Raw genomic sequence first — 16,417 nt, forward strand, 5'->3', positions numbered from 1 at the left:
AACCAGGCTTTCACATTTTTATAGGTTGAGAAAATTGCTTGATAGGTGAGTGTCTCTCTAGTTTATTCCCTCACCTATTCTCAGTGTTATTGTTCAAAGCTGCAGTAGCTCTTTGGGCCACTGGGTGGCAGAGGAAGTTCAAAATAAGCTAACACATCCATCCTGTCATAATAACGCCTTGAAAGGTTCAGTGTGTCCTATTTAAAATCTATCATTAATTCATTAATGTGGCCCAACCCGTTACTACTTTTCACACTGAGCTGAACGCACAAAAAAACAAAGACTTATTAAACCAGAGAGTGTAAACAGATTTACAATTAAAACAGATGCAGTGGGTTTGTTCTTGCTCTCAGTTTCACTCTCCTAAGGGCTGAATCTGGCCCCATTTGATCTTAAAAAAAAAAAAAACAAAGAATAGATGCATAGCTCAAATAACACACCTTTTATTCTTTCTAGTTGATTTGTAGCAAGACAATAAACTCTTACACAATATTAACACAGATTTTCTTAATCAAACTTTTCCTTCAATAAAAAAAGACATAGTGTTTAGTGAAAAATTTATATTCTTTAAATTTCTCTCTCCCTGTGAATGGAGAACAATTTGTGCCAGAGAGCTAAAAGCTGCTCAATTCCAGTTTTATATTATTTGTTATAGACAGAAAGCACAGACTAAGCAAAGGCACCATTGAAACGGGTAATTTCCCCATTTGTGAATCTGTTAGAACCTGTTCAGAAATTTGAGTCCTGAGCATCCCTCTACTTTGTAAATAAAACATGTACACGTAGAAGCAAAACTTTCACAGCAGTGCATCTCACTTCAAATGTGATGTAAATTACACAATTTCAATGAGCATCAACAAAACACAAAGCTGAACTTCCTCCAATGACACAGGAGTAATGACTCTAAATTTGAAGTTTTGTGTCTATAGCGGACTCTCCCTCATTTTTCAGTAAGTGTCATAGTGTCTCCTAATATTCTGCCCATGCTACATCAAATAGTTTCAATATATTTGCATTTATTTAGAGAGGTAGATGAAAACCATCATTAATGATCTCATGTATGTGTGAGAGAGAGAGATGGGGGGGAACAGGAGGAACAGGCAGCACCAACAAATCAGAAGCACATAATGTAAGAGCGTACTAATTAAACAATAAAATGTTTATTAGTAGAGTTGTTGGTAGGCATATTTTTGAACTACAGACCGAGCCAGGCTAGCTGCTTCCAATCTTTATGCTAAGCAAGGCTAATTGCCTCCGGGCTCCAGCACCGTACTTAACTCACAGACTTGAGGGTGGCATCAATCTTTTGTTTTTCTCTGTCTGATAAATACTTCCATAACCCAAAGGTTTCATCACCAAACAGCACCCTTTTGACAAGGTCTTCCTGATGTGCAAAGTAAATTAACAGATGAAACACCACTCCGCTTCAGTTTTTCTGTACTTCAGCTCTGCCCATTATTTCTCTCAAAACTCCTAAGTGTATTATACCATGGGTGTTGGGCTCTAAGCTTTGTTCAAATCATTACATTTTAAAATGTTTGTAGTCAGGTGACCCATATTTTCAACTTTTGCGAGCGTGCAAACCTGCAAATGATCAGTTTCCTGCTCCTTACTTCTATGCACATCACGACCACCTCCATTTGTAAAATACTTTGCCACTTAAAAACAGGTTTGACCAGGAAAACCACATTACACACACACACACACACACACACACACACACAAACACTTTGAAGAAAAGAAAAAAACTGCCCTGCACTGCAATTCCTCAGTGTCTCAAAAAAAGAAATAGTATGTGAGCAAACAGAGGAACAAGAAGGCCAGGATCCAGGTGACTGAGTGGATGTAGACGGTGACCAGGCCGATGTCAAAGAGCCAGCCGCGCATGTCAGTCAGGTCCAAAGGATCCAGCGTGAAACCTCCATGGGCAAAGTGCCAGCGTCTTCCTGCCATCACTGCCCGTCTCTGATCTCCTGAAGTTAGACAGATAAAATGACTGTATTCAAAGTGATTAAAAACAATTTATCCTTCTGCCAGTTTGAAATATTGTAAAGTAATTTATTTTAGAGAGCAATGCAAACATTTTCACGCAAAAAAAAGTTATTTAACCTATTGCTGATTCTGAAATGTTCTAACATTTTTATTTATTTTATTGAAACCGATTCCTCACAAAATCCCTGATCCAAGGGAAACTGTGTGGGAAAACAAAGTGTTTGGCGGAATTATTTCTTGTTTTGTTTTTTTTATCCTTCTGGCTGAATATAATGGAATCCCAGGGCTAGCAATATCTGGCTGGTAACCATATCTGTTTCATTTTCTTTAAGAATGGTCTAAAATCAGGACATTATTCATATTCAAAAGCACAGTTTGCAGTTAAAATGTCCAGTTTGGGTTGAACATATGGGCTGTAATTCTGTATATTCAAAAAATTAAACAAGTAGAAAATTAAACTTCACTTTCATTAATTTTAATATTGGCATCCCCCATCTTCCACAGATTATGCGGTTAAATAACTTGAGAGATGTTTTTCCAGTAAAGAACACTTTTATGTTATTTGTTTTGTAATTTACAACGTTTTTACAAACACCATATTCCACACACCATGTACAGTACATTCACTATGCAATCATGTTTATCTCTCTGGATTTGTATCACTTCTGTTGTATTGCTTGTAAAGCCATTAGTAGGAATGAATTGTCAACTGCTGTAAGGATAAAGTTTATTATTGCCAATAAATTGTAGGGGGAAAAGCAACATTTCTGGTTTCTCAGTGAATACGATCATGAGGAAATCATGAAAATGAGGTCAGTCATACAGAGAGACAATTTTTGTTTTAAAATAGCATCTAGTGGTAAACTGAACCATCTCTTCTGAAACAGCAAATCCTGGTTAGTTAGGATAATCCAGATACTTCACAGTCACGTTATTGATACTCTGCAGACAAAATAAAAATAAAAATGCTGCTACAACTATTGCAAACACTTTCTCACTCCAGAAGATACGGAAGTGTTTGTGACAGCTGGGCAGAGGCCATTTTGCACACGAAGCGCTCTTGAAATTCTGCTTGCGGGCATGGTACACTTTTGGGAAGAAGGTCTTAGCCGTTTGGTTGAGATCTGAAGAGGAATGAGAACAGTACAGTAAGCCATTACTACTCATTAATGTACTGTAGGTCATTTCAAAGGCAGGGCTGTGACTAATGATTAACATGAGTAATATTTTTGTATCCATCCATTCTCTGTGCAGGGTGGCAGGAGACAATCACACGTTGGGCAGGAGGAGGTGTAGACCTAGACAGGTCTCCAGTCCATCCAGTCAGACAACTATTCACATTTATACCTCCTGGCAATTTAAAAGTTTCCCGTGTGTGTACAGGGAGAACAACTAATTTTGTCTATAAAGTGTCAGAAAACTATGAAAAATACCTTAACAGAGCCCTAGGGGACATCTTTAAACTGCTTGTTTTGTCCAAAAGCCCAAAGATACCCAATTTAAAATTATATTACAACAGAGAAAAACAACATTATTGGAGAATGTTTGGCATTCCAATAATATGAGCAAAATGGTTTTGCCCATTTACTTTATTAACACCGGTATCAGACAGGACATGGACATAACGTCACATATTTCAGTATTTGGTTTTGGAGCATGAGCCCTGGAGGAAGCTCACCTTTGTCGAAGTTGGTATGAGAGATCAGGGTGCGGCACAGAGGGCAGGGTGTGTCTGTGGGTCGGTTCTTGGTGATTATACGGAGACACGGCTCGCAGAACACGTGACCGCAGGGCTGACAGCTGTACGGGCTGAAGTAGACATCGAGACACACGGCGCAGGTGAGGCCCTCTCTGTCCTCCTCCTCACTGTCCAGCAGTGAAGTGCTCACACTCTTAGCCTGGAAAACAAATAGATAACTTTATTGTCTGATTTAAAACCTACATTAAAAAAAAAACAGCAGCTGTACAATGTCTATTTTTTGTTGTTCAGAGTGATTATTGCAGACAGCATAAAAGATTTCATGGCTGGTGTTTTTCCAGGCCAGAGGAACTTTATCTCGCCTGCCTGATGGTAACTGTAACTGGAAAGAGTGGTGGAGAGGGTGAGAGGGGTCCTCTGTGATCAAGGTGGCTTTCCTGATCTCTCTCTCACACACACACACACACACACCAAAAATTTTCCAATATATATTTTCTAAAGTAACAAAATTCATTTATAATGTTTAAAATTCTCACCTTAGATTTTAACTAACAAATGCTGTGGTTTTGCTTCTGATCGTATGTTGTTTTTTTTTTTTTAAATGGCTAAAAGCCTTTTCACGTTCCTCTCCCATACTTTCCTCCCCTTCATTTTACTTTCAAGATATGAATTTAGAGAGTCCAGTTCATTACAAGTCTGATTTATGTCAAATTTACAGATTCAACATATGGAATTCTTTTTCACATTTGATTTAATTTGCAAAATCATCAACTGCCTTAATCCTTTATAGCAAACTTTCAACAAGGTGTTGGAAACATCCTCAGCCTTTCGTCCATATTGTCATGATAGCGTCCCGCAGTTGCTGCAGATTCGGCTGCACATCCGTGATGCGAATCTCCCGTTCAAACATCCCAAAGGTGCTCTGTTGGATTGAGATCTGGTGACTGTGGAGGCCACTGGAGTACAGTGAACTCAATGTCAAGTTTAAAAAAACAGTTTGAGATGATTTGAGCTTTGTGACATGGTGCATTATCCTGCTGGAAGTAGATGGGTACACTGTGGTCAGAAAGGGATGGACATGGTCAGCAACAATACTGGCTGTCGCATTTAAACAATGCTCAATACGTACTGAGGGGCCCAAAGTGTGCCAGGAAAATATCCCCCACACGGTTACACCACCACCACCAGCCTGAACCATTGATCCAAGGCCGGATGGATCCATGCTTTCATGTTGTTTACGCCAAATTCTGCCATCAGAATGTTGCAGCAGAAATTGAGACTCCTCAGATCAGACAATGCTTTTCCAATCTTCTATTGTTCAATTTTGCCTGTGTGAATTGTAGCCTCAGTTTCCTTTTCTTGCTGACAGGAATGGCACCAGGTTTGGTCTTCTGCTGCTGTAGCCCATCTGCTTCAAGGTTCGACGTGTTGTGCGCTCAGAGATGCTATTCTGCTTATCTTGGTTGTAACGAGTGGTTATTTGAGTTACAGTTGCCTTTCTGTCATCTGGAACCAGTCTGCCCATTCTCCTCTGACCTCTGACATCAACAAGGTATTTTCGTCCACACAACTGCCGCTCACTGGATATTTTCTCTTTTTTCAGACCATTCTCCATAAACCTTAGAGATGGTTGTGTGCGAAAATCCCAGTAGATCAGCAGTTTCTGAAATACTCCCGACAACCATGCCATGTTCAAAGTCACCTTTCTTCCCCATTCTGATTCTCTGTTTGAACTTCAGCAAGATGTCTTGACCAAGTCTACATGCATAAATGCATTGAGTTGCTGCCATGTGATTGGCTGATTAGCTATGTGTGTTAACAAGCAATTGTAGGTGTACCTAATGTCGCTAGTGAGTTTATATACCTATACAAGAATATCATCTATATCTTTGACATTGTGAATACTGTTTTATATTATTTAGGTAGAGGTGAATTTTGGGTCCCCCTCTCACCGCTTTCCATTTGTGATCCAGTTAGTTTCATTTTAATTACAATCGCAATTAGTTGCCTTGGGGCGGTGGGTGGTGACAGGGGGGCTTGTTTAGTGGTAATTGTGAATTAGATCCTGCATGCGCCCACAATGTCAGTGTGAACTCTGCTCTCTCACCTGCTCCAGCTCACTGTGCAGCCATCGCTCTCTCCTCCTCTGTTTCCTGCGCAAGCTCTTCAGACGGTTCTTCTCTCTTTTGCTCAGTCTGCTTGAGTCCGGGGAGGCCATAAAGGCTTGAGGCTGAGAAAGTAAAGTAACAAACGTTAAGGATCACAATCCCAGTCGCGGATTCAACGGCTGAAACAAGATCCATGAGGAAGATAAATGCTTGGTAAGTTGCTTTCCTGCAGTGTTAAGGGTATAAAAAGGTTTTAAGTTCTGCAAGTTTCCCCTAGATGCTACAGTGTTCGCTACCTCCCACACCACTACAGTGTTGGACAGACCACAAAACATACAGACAATTTAGCTAACTACGTTCAAACAGAACGTGAATTCTAGTGGAAGCTCACTGCATTAAAATATATAGGGAGAGGTGCTAATTCAGGCAAAATAGGCACATCAATCTAATGTTTGAACTTGAGTGAAATGTGTGTGCATATCCCAGGGCTTTATGAATCTGCTTCATAAACAGAGAGAGGAAAGGAAAAGGGGGAGACTAGAAGGAAATGAAAGAAAGAGACTGGGCTTTCTGGTAAGTTCTGAGCTGCCACACAGACACAGTCAGGCACACTACCCCAGACACTCAAAGATCCTTTGAGGAACAACATTTTCAGTAAAGTACATTCCATGGAATTGCATTTCACATTCTTTTGCAGATGAGACATTTTGGCCCTGCAGAAAAAGGTCCGAAGGTCAGCGTAAACACCATGAATATCCGCAGCACATTCTATGAAAATCCGGCTGTTGGTTTCATGATACCTCATTAAATAGAAAATTGGCTATATCTACATTCTTTAAATTTTTTTCTTTCTTATTCTGTTTCTAGAGGCACATTTCAATTCCTCTTAACTGCAATTTCCTGGGAGAAACTATTTTATTTCATAACGTTTTAGTGGATGTGGTATTTGTTTCAGGTGCTGGGTCCCACTTCCACCATGAAATACTCAAGGAAATCCTTTTTACACACATAACTGTAAAAAGCAGCAACATACCACCAATTCCTCGTCGTGCTCTGCTACACTGTCAGAGATGGATCTCCCTCTGAGGAACAGGGCTGAATCAGAAACCTCCTCGTGGATAGTCGTGGTCTCTGGAGATGACTCGACATCCTCCACAGTTTGTGGCAGCTGTTGATTCAGAGGTGACCGTGTCCTTCCAGAAATAGATGAACGACGGGCGACAGCGTTGACAGACGCTTCACCATCAAGGTCAAAGTGCTGACTTGTGGGATACGAAACAGGAGGCCGTGGAGACTCATCTGTGCCGGCTCTTGTCATCTCAACAGCAGACTTGTCCGTAGGGCCTGCAGCGCAAAAACATGATGAACTGATGACGGCATCATCTTCCAAACTGCGCCGTCTCCTTTGAGAGATGCAGTACAGAGGACTGAAAGAGAATGGCTGGGTGTTTTCATCGTCAGCCAGTGAATTAGAGGCCTCTGCAGGGCTGATGTGGGACATGACAGCAGCACAATTAAGCTGTAAACTGTCCAATGCAGTCCTGTTAAATTCAGGCCTCTGCTCTTTGTTCTGAGAGACGTCTATTGGCAGACCGGCACGTCCCTTTTCGGGCCTTGTCCTCCTCGGCTGGACGATGAGAACGTAACGTTTATTGTCATCGTCCACACGGCTTTTGTTAAGGTGGACAGTGGCGTCCAGGCCACAGGGACACTCAAAACGGTTAATGAAGTTGAAGCCACCCAAACGAGCTGTGCAGTTCTGGCAGTTCAGTTTTCCTACGGTCCACTGGGCCTAGACAGAAACCACAGAAACATAATTCATAACCACATTTTACAATGGATTCATTCTTTTAGAAAATAAAAAGTTAAATCCCTTTTACTTTATTGTATGAAAAAAAATATAGAGCCGCAACTATAGTTTTCTTTAAGCCTCTTCAAGCCTTTAATTTAAAAAGGTATCATATATAAAGTTGTTAAATGGGGAAATCGAGGAACTGCACTTTTTTCCCCCCATTCCATGCTGTATGCATTTGTCAGCCCCACAGGCTGCCGCTTGGGGATACATTGTGATATTGTGGTTTTAGCTGGATAATGTTGGCTAAAATTAGGTTGTGTGCGAACCTTACAGAATAACTGCTAGCTGGTTAACATAGCAAAATACTGTCTTGAGTGGATAGTGTCAACTAATTCATCCAGACTCTTGGACTGATCTTGCAAGTAGATTAGCTGGCTTGCCGTTTGCAGGTTGCTTTGTTGACTGGTGTGGTGTGGGCGGTGTAGGCCCATGCAGCATGACTGGGTTGCAGATGGCTGGCTGGCTAACCTTAGCTTGCATGCCCGCTAATAAAATAATATCTGAATGCAGTGTTTCCCCTAGAATGGAAGCGAAAAAGAATATAGTGAGCACATAGTGAGGCCTGCTGCATGTCTTAATATGAAAACCCCAATATAACATGTCTCAGCAGCAGTGCGGTTGTGTCCATGAACATATAATGGACATTAGAATAGCTTAAAATTTCAGTGACCCATAGTCTTAGATGCACATATTTGGTGGTAGTGGTGGTGTCTGGGGGTCCTCCCCCCAGAAAATTTTACTTTTTCTAATGACAAATGTGCAATTTCACATCTTTAGGGACCATTATTTTTTTACTTTATCTGTGACCAAATAGTTGGAAAAGCTAGAGCAGATTATAAATAAAAAAACTAAGGAAACTTGCTGAAGAATTTGTCTGTAGAGACTATAACCATTTGGTTTTGGAAAGGTTATTTAGCTTTCATGCTCTCTCAATAGTGATTTTACATACATGGCACAGCACCCAAGCCATTTTGGCCTTCACCTCTTAAGCCTTTAATAGCAGGGAAACCCTTTTAATATGACCTCCAAATCATTATAGATAGGATTTTTCATGTTGCCTTTTGTGTCTCAATTAAAGCTTTTGACATTTATCAGTCGAAATTAATATGAAAAATAGGCAACTTGCGAACCATCTCCCTTAATTACCAAGCATTTCATCTGCATAATAAAATCCAAAAGAAACATCTCGTTTCCATCCCTAACTTGCTTTGCTAAACTCAGATCCTTCACGATCACCACCATCCTTGCTTTTCCTAACAACCAGTCTGAAAACTGAAAAGTAGTTAACTAACTATTAGGATGTACAGTCTGTGTACAGGACAGAACTGTAGGCTACACCAGTTTAGTCTAAGCTTGTCCCTAATGTTCTCAACACTGGAGCACCGCCGCTACTGAATGTATAAAGGGGGAACCGCTTATAGTGGCGTTTGGTCCGGCTGGTCTGGCTGGGTGTTTGCTTTCTACTAGTCAAGCGGGCAAATAGCTAACTGTAACTTTCCAGCTGGCTTTGGCTTTGCTATGAGGCGTAGAGTGGTCTGGCACTGGTTGCTTCATGGCGTTGGCTGATGAGGTGATTTGCAAATGGAAAGCTAGTCAGCAACACGGAGCCAGTAGTTCCAAATAAAACAAAGGAACATTACAAATAGTAATGTTATTCTAAATATGGTTGTAATTTATTTCCCAGCATTCAGTGTCAAGCCCGCAGACAGCGAGCAACAGGAGGCAGACTGCAGTTTTGTTAACAGCCACCGGTGTCATTAATAACAAGGGTTTTCTGACAGTTACAAACAGAACTTTGAAATGATAAATTATTCACCAAAATTGCAGTCAATTCATTTTCTGTGAATCTACTAATTGATTTATCGACTCATCTTTTCATTGTAACAGTACAATGATCAGACATGTTTTATTGTATTGTATAAAACTAGGGTAAATGTATTTAGACAGGCACTTTTGAAATTGCAGCTGCAGTAAGGTAATTTCAATTAAAATGCATCAGTTGTGGTAACAAATCTTATTACTCACTAAAATAAAATTACACACATTTACTTTTAAATATTTTTTTTTAATTACAATTTAACTAAAACATAAACACTAAAATATAAACATCAAATATCATGCAGGATTATTAGATCACTTTAAAAGTTGGTGTTGTGCACAACTTAATTTCAAATAATAAACTAAAATATACATGAAGTTAACTTTTTAAATTTGAAAAACAAAAATGTGAAACTATTTGCTCAAAGTGTGCCCTGATCTACATGACAAAAAATAAACAATACATTTTTTTTACCTTTCTTTCAGTGAAAAAAATAATTTAATACTGCAGACACTTCATTCCTAAGGTGACACGCTTACCTGGTGAACTGAGCTCAGTATCCACTCTGGCAACGTGTCAACATTCACATGCCAAATACTGCAAACAGCAGCTGAGCTTTCATCTGTGGCCTCAACCTGCGTCAACATAAAAAGACACACAATCAACCAGGACACTTCCCATCAGACCCAGTTTCTCTGAATATGGTCAGCTGTCTTTTTTTATGACTGAAACACAAGCTGTTATCTTTGAGTTTCCCCAACCTCGATGTTCCCTAACAACTTTACTGTGACTATTAGCTATAATTAGGGCTGCACCTATTGTCCATTTTCATTATCACATTTTAGGAGGGATTTATTGAGTAATCATTTAGCCTATAAAATGTGAGATAATAGAATAGGACACCCATCACAATTTCCCAGAGCCCAAAGTGACGTCTTCAAGGGTCTTGTTTTGTCCGACCAACAGCACAAAAAACTAAAGATATTCAAGTTACATTGACGTAAAACAGAGACTTTAAATCCTCACATATGAGAAATTAGCAACACAGAATGTTAGACATTGCACGTAAAATGTCGTAAACAATCATCAAAATCATTAGTGATTTTCTGATGATTGGTTTATAACTTATTGATCAACTCATTGTTTTGGTACTACCTATGGGACTATGACAGAGTCAACACTTCCTCACAAGCAAGGTCTGTAGCAGCTTACTGGATGGAGAAAATGCAAGGAAGGAGGGCTTTCAGAAGAAGCAACTTTAGAACCATCAGATACACAAACTTTTTACCAACCACTGACAAACATGTCGAGTCTATGATGCCTTTCCGACACCTCCGGCAGCGGAGCATGGTTCTCTTTCTTCGGGCTCCTTTAACACGTTTTCAATCCAGCTGTCGATGATAATGTTCACAGTCACGACACACAACTGAAAACACACGTGCTCACACACTGTTGCAAAAAAAAATAATATTGGAGCTCAGGTCAGATTTAGCTGTCTGCATTTAGTATGGATGTAGCCAAGACAAAAAGTAAAACATGTTAACAACATAAATGTTTGTCACAAGAGCATTAGTGAGTGAGGGTGAGCTCAGGGCTCTGTGCAGGCCGGTCAAGTTCCTCCACAATAAACTGGAATTATGCTCAGGGGGAAGTGTCACGTTAAAAAATGTCTGAAATTAAGTTTTTTTTTCTCTCAGCTGCCACTGTGGACGGTTGCTGAACATTTCTACAGGCCACTCAATGTTTTTGTCTGCCACTTCTTGAGTGTATGTAATGTTAGAACACTTTAGACTTGTAAAAACAGTAACCCCTGACAATTCTCCCCTTAAGAATTGTTTAATTATTATTATTATTATTGTTTAAATAATATTGATTAATATAAGAAATATCTTTCTGCCACGTTGGCAGGTGACCTGACATCTAACAACATCCACCCTGTATTTGGCAGGTGTCAGGTGCTAATTTCATTCCCTGGCTGTAAGATCTCCCTTCATTGGAACTGGGGGACACAGGGCTGCCCACAAACCTTACTGACTGGATTTTTAAGAAAAAAATGTTTAGTAACGTTACCATGCTCTAAAGCCTGGTGACCCTCTGATATAAGGCTACGAAGTGAAAATAAGTGACTCAGGTGTTGAGGTTGAGAGGATTTCTCACACACTCTCACACTCTTCGAGTCACTGTTACATGACTGTTTTATTTCCCCATGTTTTAGCTCTCACTTAAGCTGCTAACGTTAACAATCACGGTGGCAGAATAAAAACAAACGTCCTGCTAACTTAGCTCTGTTAACCATAACAACACGCTCTCTTGTGGCGTTTTCACCGAAAAATAATGTTTTTAAAATTATGACACTCAGTATTTCAATATTTTTATTACAAATAGTCGCTTACCCGGCAGCTGGAAATACTTTTTGAGTCGAGGTAACGAGGAAGACGTGGACACAAAAACAAGAAAGTTCTGCAGCTGTTCGCTTTAAGGAAGGCCGTGACGTCATGAAACATTTGCCACTACGGAAACCCTAATGGACAAAAAAGCCTGCGCCCTTTTGCGTTAAAGTCTATGTTAGGTTAGAAACGTCTGTTCACCAAGATGGCAAACGGGACAGGGAAGAGAATAGAAGAAAAGAGAAGTATAAAACTTAAAGAAAAGAAAATACAACTTAGTGCTAACTAAGTAACTAATCTAACTATTCACGATTGCTGAAGCTTCTGCCGTCAAGCCAGTACACTATTTTAAAAAATGAAATACCAAAAAAACGTTGTGTAGACATTATTTTGTACAACTTCCTGGTCTGGAATTTACCCAAAAGAAATTAAGTAGCCTAAACATTTTTAAATATAGGCTACATTTTAAGCATAACATCTCAGGTTAAAGTGTTTATTTAACATTAAAAAGTTAAGAAACCTTAGAAACCTATTTAGAAATAAATTAACAAGAACAGTTTTCATAGTTTTAGGGCTTATTAAACTGAGGCCTGCATTTGTTCAGAACTAAACAGCAAGGCTGTAATGTTACCAACTGGGAAAAGTGGCCCCAAGGTCCCAGACCCCCAGAGGCCCCAAAAGTCCCAGGTTCATGTGGCAGTTGTTTCCTTTTTCTTTTCTTTGTTTCAACTTCAAATGTGTAAGGGTATTTGCACTAGTGATGGGAATTACAGCTCTTTAAAGGGAGCCGGCTCTTCTAGCTCCCAAACGTCTCCTCCTTTAGTAGCGCTTCTGCTGGTCACTGCTTGAGTTACATTCTTATTTGTTGCAAGAAATAAATAAGCAAGATTCAACTGTAATAAATCAATTCTCAGACTTGTTCGCGACCGACACATCACTAATTTGCTCCACTAAAGTACAATATTACCTGGATTGTTATGCATAAAGCTGTACTGTAGGCCTGCTAAATGGGAACAACAATAGCAATATATAAGAGAGAGAGATTATTTTACATATCTGTATATATTTTTTTACATTTACATAGCAAATTTCACATTTGCTATGTAAATGTATATTTTCCATGCCAATAAAGCCCCACTGAATTTCATTTATTTGAGGGGGAGGGATGGGGGTTGTCATGCAACTGCCTAACAGAAAATAATGTGACGTTTAGCAATAGCCTACTGTTGGTGGTCAATTCATTTTTACACCCTCTCTGTGAATATAAATAGGCCTACTTTTTTTTTTTTACAAAAAACAAGTCAAATTTAACTTTAGGCTATATTTGCTCAATGGTCCTTATTTGTATTTATTTACGTATTTTATTTATTTATTTTTTGCCATGTTAGCGTAAGATAAAGATTTCCATTACCATTTCAAAAAGTTTATTAAAGTGGACATACACCAGGTGGCAGTGTCACACCTGGTCACAGCGCTGACCGTGGTGCTGAAAGCAAGAGAATAAGCGTCACTACTTTCTAAAAGAAAGTCCTGTAGGCCTTATTAAGGTATGTCTAATAAAAAAAATAAAATAAATAATGTATTTACTCCTCACAAGGTAAACTTAAACCATTTTTTTCTTTTACATGTGCGATGTTTTTATCTTCCAAAACACTGGTTCTGCAAAAAATAGGCTAATAATTCCATTTCAAAAATCCCATACAGAAAATTAAATAATAACTATTGTCTTTATTATCATTATTATTAAATCAAATAAAAGTACAGTACAGTGCGGTTTCATTTATTATTTAATACACAAGTACAATACAAAAACATACAATGCAGATTAGTTCACTAACATCAACGACATTTGACTCACAGTGTAATTTAACACAGAGGAAATTTTAGAAAGCTGCATTAAGATCGGATAAACTTATTTTCTCACCGAAATGGCAAAATCCACTTGTTTCAAGCAGCCTGAAGAGCATAAAAAAGTTAAATATTACAAGTTTGTATAGGGCAATGCTTATTTAATAACTCCCACATATCCACTGCCTCAGCTGCAGACTAAACAGACACACAGCCAGACTCTGTTACATCCTCACAGACAAATGACGCATTTTCCATCACTGGTATAAATGAGCAGCATCATTCTCCGTCAGCAGCCGAGACTCGCAGTTCAGACCCTCTCTGCCGCACTAAACAGTCCACTATGAGCTCTTCAAGGTGCGACGGTGTGATGCGCACCAGGCTCTCCACTAAGTAAGGGAAGCTCTCCAAACACTTGGAGACACGAGTAAACACGAGTTTACCAACAATGGAGGGCACGAACAATACGACAGCCTGGTCTGAGTTTGACAACCCTTCAAATAAAACCCCCAAACCTGAAGACGAGGAGATGAAGCTGAGTTATCAAGTGGTCACGTCCTTCCTTCTTGGCGCGCTCATCCTGTGCGCAATATTTGGGAACGCTTGCGTGGTTGCAGCCATCGCCTTGGAGCGGTCTCTCCAGAATGTGGCCAACTACCTGATCGGTTCTCTGGCTGTCACCGACCTGATGGTGTCGGTGCTGGTGCTGCCCATGGCGGCGCTTTACCAGGTCTTAAACCGGTGGACTCTTGGCCAAGTTCCGTGCGACATCTTCATCTCCCTGGATGTGTTGTGCTGCACGTCGTCCATCCTGCACCTGTGCGCCATCGCCCTGGACAGATACTGGGCGATAACGGAGCCCATAGAGTACATGAAGAAGAGGACACCGCGTAGAGCCGCGGTCCTCATCAGTGTCACCTGGCTCGTCGGATTCTCCATCTCAGTGCCGCCAATGTTAATCATGCGCTCCCAGCCCAGCAGTATGGCAGAGGACAGGGCGAACCCCAAGCAGTGTAAGATCAGGCAAGACCCCTGGTACACAATATACTCAACGTTCGGGGCTTTTTACATCCCGCTGACGCTGATGCTGGTTTTATATGGGCGGATATTCAAAGCGGCCAGGTTTCGGATCAGGAGGACTGTGCGTAAAACGGAGAAAAAGAAAGTGTCCGACTCTTGTTTGGCGTTATCCCCTGCCCTGTTCCACAAAAAGACACCCGGAGACGCGCAGGGCAAGAGCTGGAAAAGGAGCGTGGAGCCCCGGCCACTGCCGAGCGTAAACGGCGCGGTGAAACACGCGGAAGACGGCGAGTCTCTGGAGATCATCGAAGTTCACAGCAACTCCAAAGGCAACCTGCCGCTGCCCAACACCCCGAGCTCCGTGCCGCTGTTCGAGAGCAGGCACGAGAAGGCGACCGAGGCGAAAAAGAAGATCGCGCTGGCACGGGAGCGCAAAACGGTGAAGACTCTGGGCATCATCATGGGCACCTTCATCCTCTGCTGGCTGCCCTTCTTCATCGTCGCCCTGGTCATGCCTTTTTGTCAGGAGTCGTGCTACATGCCCCGCTGGCTGGAGGATGTCATTAACTGGCTGGGCTACTCCAACTCGTTGCTCAACCCCATTATTTACGCGTACTTCAACAAAGACTTTCAGAGCGCATTCAAGAAAATTATCAAGTGTCATTTCTGCAGACCGTGACCGGTCACCCAGGTGAGAAGAGGAGCAGCCCTAAAAACCAACAGCCTATAAAAGTGGCACAGAGATTGTTACTCTGAATACAGAATGACGCTAAAACCGAAAAGAGGGCTCATAATGATTACTGTCGATCATCACCATCGTTATCAGTACTGAAATATCCCCAGAGATGTCTGTAGCCTATGCATAGATAAAGCTGTGATCGTTTGATTGAAGCTCCATGTTGCTCATCCTGTTATGTGGTCAATAAAGAAATACTTTTTAATATTTTTTCTGAAGTCATGATTTTAGAATTTAGATTTTAACTCTTAAATTTTGCAAACTAAATGATTCCTAAAATAAATGGCACAATGAGGAACGTAGGGCTGACTTCAGTATATTGTAGCCTACTCTAGTGCTGAACTGAAATGAACCGATAACAATTTTGATAACTGATTTAATTTAAGTAATCTATTAAGCTAAAATGTAAAACACTCTGTGGTTCCAGCTTCTCAAATGTGGGAGTTTAGACAAGGCTGCATTCCACAGAAGTAAATGGAAGGATTCGCTAATGCACTGCACGGATTTTTAAAGGGTAAAGTCGTGTTATTTGAAGGAAGATTGAAGACACCGGGTTGCAAAACCAGACATTTGATGACGTCTCCGTGGCCTCTTGGCAGATTGGCCTGTTCGTCATTACTTCCTAAGATTTTACTGCTGAAGCCACAGTCCATTCACTGAAATGCTAAAACGATTTATAGATAGTGAAAATACCATTTGTAGCAACCCAATTTCCTGCACTATATGCCTATAAATGGCAGTTAGAAAATTAAAAATGAAGGATCCAAATGAGCAGCCCATTTACATTCACCTCATTTAGCTGAAGTTCTTATCCCATTATTCCACATAATGTTGAAATGGATCGTTTAACATCTGCAGTGAAATATGAAAAAAAAAAAACACCCACACTGCTGTCTTGCTCACACAAGCTTGTGCATTTTTCTGGTCTTCAGGATTTGTCTTTTTTCGGTGCT

General features: G+C 40.5%; 2 protein-coding genes across 3 annotated transcripts; one reads left to right on the forward strand and one right to left on the reverse strand.

The window, feature by feature from the left end:
- Nucleotides 1-427: 427 nt before the first annotated feature.
- On the reverse strand, nt 428-12,004 carry rnf180b (ring finger protein 180b). Of its 2 annotated transcripts, none has more exons than XM_046067485.1 (8): nt 11,867-12,004; nt 10,766-10,864; nt 10,013-10,108; nt 6,833-7,591; nt 5,799-5,921; nt 3,671-3,890; nt 2,991-3,116; nt 428-1,973 (listed from the first exon to the last, which is right to left on the reverse strand). In XM_046067485.1, exons 2-8 carry the CDS (start codon nt 10,820-10,822, stop codon nt 1,777-1,779), a joined length of 1,578 nt encoding a protein of 525 aa, XP_045923441.1. In that variant the 5' UTR covers nt 10,823-10,864; nt 11,867-12,004; the 3' UTR covers nt 428-1,776. The 2 variants fall into 2 exon arrangements, with proteins under 2 accessions (XP_045923441.1, XP_045923442.1); XM_046067486.1 differs by having other exon boundaries at nt 10,766-10,922; nt 11,867-11,978.
- A 2,026-nt stretch (nt 12,005-14,030) lies between these two features.
- htr1ab (5-hydroxytryptamine (serotonin) receptor 1A b) lies at nt 14,031-15,669 on the forward strand. Its single transcript, XM_046067162.1, has one exon. It carries the CDS (start codon nt 14,157-14,159, stop codon nt 15,405-15,407), a length of 1,251 nt encoding a protein of 416 aa, XP_045923118.1. The 5' UTR covers nt 14,031-14,156; the 3' UTR covers nt 15,408-15,669.
- The last annotated feature ends 748 nt before the right edge of the window (nt 15,670-16,417 follow it).

Source organism: Micropterus dolomieu, linkage group LG13 (genome assembly GCF_021292245.1).
Source record: "Micropterus dolomieu isolate WLL.071019.BEF.003 ecotype Adirondacks linkage group LG13, ASM2129224v1, whole genome shotgun sequence".
Lineage (NCBI taxonomy): Eukaryota > Metazoa > Chordata > Actinopteri > Centrarchiformes > Centrarchidae > Micropterus > Micropterus dolomieu.